This window comes from Buceros rhinoceros, unplaced genomic scaffold (assembly GCF_000710305.1).
Source record: "Buceros rhinoceros silvestris isolate BGI_N320 unplaced genomic scaffold, ASM71030v1 scaffold4233, whole genome shotgun sequence".
Classification (NCBI taxonomy): domain Eukaryota; kingdom Metazoa; phylum Chordata; class Aves; order Bucerotiformes; family Bucerotidae; genus Buceros; species Buceros rhinoceros.
This window is the reverse complement of record NW_010402863.1, coordinates 79,742-88,348: the sequence shown is the minus strand read 5'-3', so window position 1 is coordinate 88,348 and position 8,607 is coordinate 79,742. Positions and strand designations below refer to the sequence as shown.

Genomic DNA, 8,607 nt, shown 5'->3' with positions numbered 1-8,607 from the left:
ATCTGTGGAGCCGCGGCACGGACCAGATAGAAAGGAGGGCTGATAGAGCAGAAAGGGGGAAAGCAAGATGGCAAAATGTAGTCGAGTCTTCTCCCCCGCCTTCTTTTATGACTTCATTCAAGGAGGCGTGTTCTACTTCCCGGAAGCTTGGGAGAACCACAGCTCTCTGGGAAGAAGAAAGCCAGACAACATGAGAGCATCCGGTTCCTCCATGTTGAACCCAGGACACTCTGCAAAAGAAAATGCATTTGTTAACTTCCTAAACCATATGCCAAATTTCAATCCCTTAGAAGGATGAAAGAAAACCCCCTTTCTGCTCAGTTTTACTTGACTTTGTTATATTAGTGGTATTGCTTTTTTTTATTTATTTATTTTTTAATCAAAGAATCATCTCTGAACTGCCTGTTGCTTTCCTAAGAAATCAGCCTCTTCCTGGAGTAATATATAGCTCCAATGTCTTCTGGTTTTAGTTTTCCCTGATTCCCTGGTCATAAATAAAGTCAATAGGCTGTTGTCTAACTTCTGGGAGAAAACGTGGCATTCTGCTGCTATCCTTTCTTGCTGTGATCCTCTTTATCTCCTTTTTTTTTTTTTTACCAAACCATTTACTCCACAACAGCTCTCTTAACATTCTTTCCTCTTTTGCCAGTTAAACCAATGCCCACTGTAGAGCGAAACCAAAGTAATTTCTTTTCTTCATTTATCTGCTTGTTTACCCTTCATTATCAGCTTGACTGAATTGCTGGCGCTGTTGGGAGATGTTGCTGATAGACCCTCAATGCCTTCAATGGCTCCAGCCGCATCTGCCCATGAGACTGGGAAGAGACAGGGGGCAGTGCTGGGCTGTAGGGCTGCAGCATGTAATGTCTGAAATAGAGATACCCTCGAGGCATATTTCTTTCTTTCTTTTTGATGATTTAGAATGTGTGGAATGAGGCATAGTTTAGCTCAGGGGAGGAAGATCAAGGAAGAGGCTGGGACCTGTAGTGATGATGCTGTGGAAACAGTCTTAGTTGAAGCCTTGCAATTTTAGGAGGAGCAAGATGCATTTTGGGCTCCAAAAGGTGGGCAGACAGATGTGCCCCATGCTGTACTACCTGCAATCTCCCCATACCATGCCAGCTTGCCCACGTTCTGGCCCTGGCATGGCTCTTTTCCAGCCATGTTTCCCCCACTGGTTTTCCATGAAGGTGAGCAATCACAAGAGGCATCCAGGAGCAGGAGCTGTCTCCTCCAGTGTACCTGCCTAACCTGCAAGTGCAGCTTCACATGGGAGGAGCTGGCCTTGCATCAGCTGCTGCATGGTTGGAGCCTACTGAAGACAGCAAGGACAGAGACACTGGAAATGGCAAGGACTGGCTTGTAGTTGTGGGAAAAGCACCTTGTGGGGAAAAATTAACTCTATACAGCATTGTAAAGAAGTCAGTATTTCAAATGAATGAGGACCAATGATACCTAGGAAGGTATCACCTGCAGGCAGTCTGTTGCTGAATTGCTCCAAATAAACCAAGAGCCTCTTAAACATCACTGCCTTTCTCCAAGGCAAAATATCTTGCTAGTTAAGTTGTGTGACCTACAGCATTTCTATCCTGGTGCTCCAACCTGTTTGTGATGCAGCTCCCATGCTTGCACTGGTAGCAAAGTCCTCGACCTACCCTGGTTGCCCAAGACTTCTCCATCCCGTCGTTTCCCATCTCTTTCCTCTTCTCCCTGAGTTGGAAATGGCACAAATTGCCACGTGCTTACATAATCTATTACTCTCCTCCAGTGCCACAGAACTAAAGACGTGCAGATTCACTGCATAAATGACCTCTGACGGGTTGCTAAGCAGTTAACCAGCAGCTACGGCACTCTGTGCAGCACAAGTCAGGGACTGTGCTGTCCCAGTGGAGAATGGCGGATGGTGATTCTTGCCAAGTCTTTACATTGGAGGTGGAGGAAGGAAATTCTTTCTGTCTTACACACACACATACACACACATGCATAAGAACACAAAGACTTTCAAGCTCTTTTTCTGCTAGAGATTAAGACTACTTTTCCATGAAAAGTTCTTTTGCTGGAAATATGTTTTCAGGTGAAAGTATAAAACACAAAGTAAATGTTTTTGTTTAAAAAGCAAACCCACTTTCATCTGAACATATTCTGTCTTCGGGTAGGTGCAAACTAGAAGGTCATGAAGATGCTCAAGTTCTCCACATAAATAATTAAAATCTACATTTTCTGAGGAACTCTAGGAGGAACATTCATAGCAGGCAATGTCGCTGCATTATGGCACTAGCTATCTGGGAAAGAGGGTAGACCTTAAAGGAGAATGTTACATATGTTGTGCCATAGTACTCTGAAAGTTGTTAACAAAATCAATTCTGAAATTAAACAAGACAAGTGTTTTTTTTCTGGTGTCTTTCTGACGTGTACATAAGGTAAGCTGCAAGGGCGTTCCTCTTAGATTATCCTAAGCATGTCTTGCTGTTCCAGGTCAATGCAGTCACCATTGATGGGATCACTCCTTTGTTTAATGCCTGCTGCAGTGGCAGCGTGGCCTGTGTCAACATGCTGCTCGAATTCAGAGCCAAGCCGCAGCTCAGGAACCACCTTGCATCGCCCATTCATGAAGCAGTCAAGAGAGGTAACGTTCAGACTGTGAGGGAAGCTAACAGTAACTGAGGAATATATCTCTTATTGATATTAAAATATTAAAAAAAAAAAATCTTGTCCTTACTGGTACGGATAAATAGACTTGGATTATTCCCAGCTTGTGTGACTCATTGAATATATCTGGGTGTATTCTGCTCTACGGCACTTCAGAGATGGCTATTCTTCTCTCCACAGGTCACAGGGAGTGCATGGAGATCCTACTGGCCCATGGAGTTGACATTGACCAAGAAGACCTGCAGCATGGGACCCCACTCTACGTGGCTTGCACGTACCAGAGGACAGACTGCGTCAAGAAGCTTTTGGAGCTAGGTACACCTGGAAAAGGGGCCAAGGAAAAGCTGTGGTGGTATGAGCCAGCACTGCTGGTCTCTGTGGGCTGCTTCTTCATTACAAACATCATGGGTTACTTCCATAAGAGGTGTTTGGACCACCCGAGTCTGTGAGACTCAGTTGAGGCTACCAGAATTTCACCTGCTTTCATGAAGAACTCATGATTTCCTCAGTAAAAAAAAAAAAACAAAACCCAAACCCTAAATACAGAGACCTCTCTGAGACTGTCCGAATGTCAAAATAAATTACTTTCAGTTTTCTAGAATGATGACAGGAAACCCGGACAATGCTGGCTAATATTAGTGACCGAATTCAACTCTGCATTATGATAAACAGCCATGCTAAGCATTAACTTCACCTACTTCTCAGTGGATGATGAAGACAGCAGTTAAGCTGCTTGAAAGAGTAGTCACTGCAGGTCTAGGCACAGCCTAGGAGCTAGCACAAATTTTTGCTGTCAGCGCATGTTAGCTGACTTACACCTGGTCGAAGTATTGCCCTGCTGATCCTGGGGAGCTTAGGGCAAGCATTTCACTTGCTGTGCTCACAGAGTTATTACAACGAGATACCTAAAAGGGGTTTTTTTTGTTGTTGTTTTTTTCCCCCCAGTAATTAAGTTAACGTATGTTAGATTCTATGTTATCAACAAATTTACAGGGCATGTGTTGTTTTGAACATCTATTGGGTTGAAGGTCAAGCTACTCATCACAGGCAGGGTTTGGTAGCTCAGGGGACTTTTACACAGCACTTAACCTGCTGGGTTTTGCACTGCTGCTATCGAGAGAAATGAAGGAAGCCTGTGTGCCATCCACCGCCTTCCTTTAGCAAGGTGACTGGTAGGAACCAGCCTGTGTGATGTTGGTTTGGAGAGTTCCTGCTCCTCCCCAGATCTAACCACGCACTCTTGTTCACCCAAGGAGCCAACGTTAACATGGGGAAGCGAATAGACACCCCCCTCCATGCAGCAGCAAGGAAATCCAATGTGGAGGTAGTCGTCTTACTGACAGACTACGGTGCTAATCCAAAATGCAGAAATGCTGAATTCAAATGTGCCCTGGATCTTGCCATACCCAACAGCAAAGTGGAGCAGGCGCTTCTGCTTCGGGAAGGTAATGGTTTCCTTTCTTCTCCCTTTTAAGTAGAACAGTATTTACTTTATCTAGGTACATTTTCTTAACTGCTTTTATAAGTAAAGCTCTGTGTGAGTAAATTCTCTTATCTTCTCTACCCATTTCAAACCTACAGTACATGACACAGAAATGGGTAAGAGATCTCTGTTTTGTTGCTATATCTGCCATCAAGCGTTAGGGTTTTAGTGGGTAAACTAGTCAGTTATTTTGTGCTTTCTTTTCCTGTCTACTGAAGGAAAGTTATACACATTTGCCTATTGGGACTCTAAGGATTAAAAACTGCCATGGGAATTTATTCATAGATAGTATTTTAGTACCACCATTTTGTGTTCAGCCTAGCACCAGTCCTGCTTCCTGTGGAAAAAATGACATGGGTGTGTGTGCCCTTGGTTGCCAGGGTGAAGCAGAGATATTTGCCAATCGGGTATTCAGCTTCACAGCACGGTTCATGGGGCTGCAATACCAGCACAAACTAGCAGTGCCCTTTGCAGCTTACTTTCAGCCTTCTTACAATAAATTATTTTTCTGGTCTACTGGAATACACTTCTGAGAAAAAATTAATCTAGATCCTCTTGTGCCATTTTCACCTGCACCACATATTGCCAGAACTCCATGCATCCAATAGCAATATCCCTGGGACATGGCCACTCTGAATTAAGTACCTCCCCTCCTCTAACTTCCTTGTTTCCCAGCTCAGTGATACCCTGTTAGTTGGTTTATGCCTCCCTGGGGCTTTCCCAACATGGAGGGTCAAGGTGAGGTACTCCCTCACGCAGGCAACCTGCCACCTGCTTGGTCCCCACCAAGGGGTAAAGCATGATGTGCACAGAGAGCCCACTTCCAGCTGCAAAATAGCTCTTGGCTGGTAAATTAATATTGACAATGTTACATATAGGCTTTGTGCCGGTCCTCCGCACACAGGTGGGTTTTATGGAGGAAATGAAATATCAGCTTAATATCCTTCTGTCCTACTACCTTTCTCCAACGCTTTTCACACAGAGCTTTAATTTATCATGTCTAAAACTTTCTGGAAGGGCTTTGGTTGAATGCCTCTCACCTCTTCGGACTTCTGTCCCCGTATCTCAGATGTTCAGGGTTCAGCAATGGCAGGCTGCAAGACCAAAGGCCGTGCTGACAGTCGTCCTTCTCCTTTTTCCCTGTGTGAATGGGAGTTTGTAGATAAAGAAATATCCCAATATTAATAATTTTCTCTCCCTGAACTTTATTTTTGACTCTGCTTTCAGCTTGTCACCCTCTTCTCCCTTAAAGTCAGAGGGTCTATAGGGGCACTTCAGTTTTTCCTGGCTCTTCACTTTTCAGAAATGCAGTTTCCTCAGTTTCTTCACCAATCCCTTCAGTCCTGTTTTCAGATACTTCGCTGAATCTAACGTCTGCAAGTGCCCTTACCCCCTACTTCGGTGTTTTCTGACGTCCTTTTATTTGAAATAAGCACCCCAGGTGCTCTTATTTGAAGAGTTTTCTTTCTACCCCCTGACTTCTCTGCTGTGGTAACTTAGGCTGCTCCCTTTAATTGCTCTTTTTCCTAGCTATTAAGTGATGTGAAACATGAAATGTGTTTTTCTAACTGCTTTGAGAGGTGGTATCTTCTTCACTTCCAGTGACAGTAGTACAAGTGCTCTTTTCTATATACCCCGTATTTTTCTATTAATTTCTTCTCAGAGGGCATGTTATCAGCCTGTTTAGGCTCCTAAATTTTCTTGTAGTAAAAGCACAGATTATGAAATTTACCTGGAAGATAAAAAGACAGGCTTTTAAGCATGCACTGATGTCAGAGACTGAGGAGCACTGATAGACTGACATGGATATTCAGAGATGGTGTGATCATGTAAAAAGGCTAAGTTGCAGTTACTCCTCGGGCAGATACCTGTTGAGACACCAGCGCTTGGAAGAAACATGTTCTGTATCTATGAACAATTAACTATATTTGCCATATCCACCCAGTAATGGCTGGTCTACACAGAGCACCTCTGCAGATCCCCATAATCCCTCTTGTGTTTAACCCCACAACACTGCTGGGAGTTTGCTTATATCCTGGGCAAGGGTTATGCATCCTGGCACTCTGTCTCCAGAGCAGGCACCTTTATGATATTTTAAGTATTTGCTCAAGAAAAGATGCAGAAAAGCCTAGCCATGCATGCAGAAAAGGATTTTAGTGCTCCTAGTTTTAAAATCACTGAACCAACTTTGACAACATAAATTAAATATGAACAATAACGTATTTAGCTCTCCCTGACTTCAGCAAGTCATTGTGTAGTGCTTGATTTGATTTGAAAGTCTTGCTGGTGTTTGTTGCTTTCTGACTTATACTGGTGGTGGGGTTGGGGGTACTTGTTCTTGCCTTTGTTTTTTTTCCCAGGTCCTGCCAGCCTTGCCCAGCTGTGCCGGTTGTGTATCAGAAAGCATCTGGGTCGGTCGTGCCTATATGCAGTCCACAAGCTGCACCTGCCTGAGCCACTTGAGAACTTTCTCCTTTATCGATAAGTCTGTGACTATCTTTACACAGGCAAAGAAAGAGGAACAAATGGTTGTTTACTCCAAAATTATTACATCAAAGAAAAAAATCAAAGACATCATTTACTGTCTGCTGTGGGTATCAAACAATAGCTCCTACGTATCAGTGCAAGTTGAAAAAACCTTTTCACAAACAGTGAATATTATGGATACAGTTCCCTCAGAGTCTATTGCCACATCCACTTACGCCAGCCTGAGAAGTTGTAGTACATGAACATCTCACTTGACATGTTTGTAGATGCATGTGCACACATCCACCCACCCACAGACACACACAGAGATTTCCCCAGCATTTAGTGTTGTATTTATTCATATAGCATCTGTGCAGCCTCTTCCCCTTGTCTATCCAATCTCACTGTCAAAATCGCGGTAGTGGCTGTTATTCTTCCACTAGTGTGAGAATGAAAGCCTTCAGGGCCCAATATCATCTCTGTATAATATATTGCACAACTTTTGCCAGCTTTGACTTCACATCCTACCATCTCTTTTCCAAAAGTTTAGTAGAGTCGTAGCAACTTCCAGCAGGCTCTGTACAGTCCAGCCACAGTACGTCCCCTCTCCCTGAGCCCAGCTGCCCCCAACACTGACACATCTTGTACTCTGAAGTGCAAGTGGTGTTACCAAGGCAGGTGCAGGTGTTTGGAGTAAGCCCACAAAAATATGTGAAAGTCTTGAAAGACCTTCATCTCTTCTGAAAAAAAAAAAAAAACCAAAACAAAACCAAAACCACCTAACCTGTGTCACCTGATATCTGGCTGTGTTCATTACATGAATAATTTTTCTTAGCTTAATTCCAGGAAAGAACTACAAATGTTTTCATAGGCACAGTAGGTCAGTTTTCAATCTCCGTCCTTTGCAAGGTTTAAAGAAAAGCAAAGGAATGAGTTTCTGCTCTTTTGGGTTTTGCATACTTTGATGTTTCTCAAGTCCTTGGACTGTAGAGCAGGAGAGAAGCAGAGCCCCTAAGGATAATTGTGCATCACTCAGTTTTTCTTCTTGTTGGATATTGCTCACATGGAGAAGTTTTCAGGCATGTCTGCTCCCTCGTCCCCCACTCTAGAGTCTTTCATTACCTCCCTGGCAGAAGGGATTTTTAGAGCGTTATGAGTTTTCCCATTGTGGTATTAGTTTAAATATTGTCACGGCTAGTAACTTGGACACAGCAGAGCTAAAACTGTGCACATCTTTGAGTTGAGAAATGTGGGATCCAGTGACTGGTGCAATGCTTGTGTCACTCTGTAAAAGCTTGTTTTTCCCATGGTGCTTGTTCTGAGGGGAAAAATGTTTCTTCAGACCCAAATTTTAGTAAACTTCTTCCATGAAACGGGCAATGGTGTTTCACTAGTGGCAGTAAAACGGCCAGTAGAGATTAAAGGAGAGTCTATCTCCAGTTAGCTCAACTTTACAGGTCTGAGAGGCTGATGACATATTTTCAGACTATGAGATGTAGGGGTTTCATTATGAACTATGCATACTGGTACTGGTTTTGACTGCATATACCTACCCATCATCAAGGGGAATTGGCATGCTGGAGCCTGAATACAGGACTGCTTCCAGCAGCCTTTCAGGTCCAGCAGCTGCAGCCTCTCTGGTTTGATGTTAATCCTTTAATTTCACCACAACAATTTTCCTCTCTGGGCTGTAAGTCTAATGTTTCCCGTACTTTCTTACGATTAAATCAGCACAAGTAAGATAAATCGTGCTCCCAGCAGTTAATGAGACTGAATCTGCAATGCTACAGCTGAAAACAAATGTTAGTTTTCAGCCAGTATTTGCACATATTGAATGCTGACGGAGAGAGCTATTGCCTATGAAGTTGTCAAGTGACATGAACAACCTTGTTTAGTACAGTATATCATGAATCAGAGAGAGCTGAACTCTAAATTCTCAAGAGCCTCTGAAAATCAAATACTATCAAGAAAGAAATGCCTATATTAATCTGATGTCAGAAGACCTCTCT

At 43.3% G+C, this 8,607-nt stretch overlaps 1 protein-coding gene across 1 annotated transcript; it reads left to right on the top strand.

Moving 5' to 3' along the window:
• Window positions 1–2,475: 2,475 nt before the first annotated feature.
• On the top strand, window positions 2,476–6,617 carry LOC104490482 (ankyrin repeat and SOCS box protein 11-like; the record flags this gene model as incomplete). The annotated part of the gene is made up of 4 exons (XM_010132774.1): window positions 2,476–2,626; window positions 2,830–2,964; window positions 3,903–4,094; window positions 6,493–6,617. Coding segments are annotated over 4 exons (603 nt in total), but the record flags the coding sequence as incomplete, so codon positions are not given.
• Between the last annotated feature and the right edge of the window lie 1,990 nt (window positions 6,618–8,607).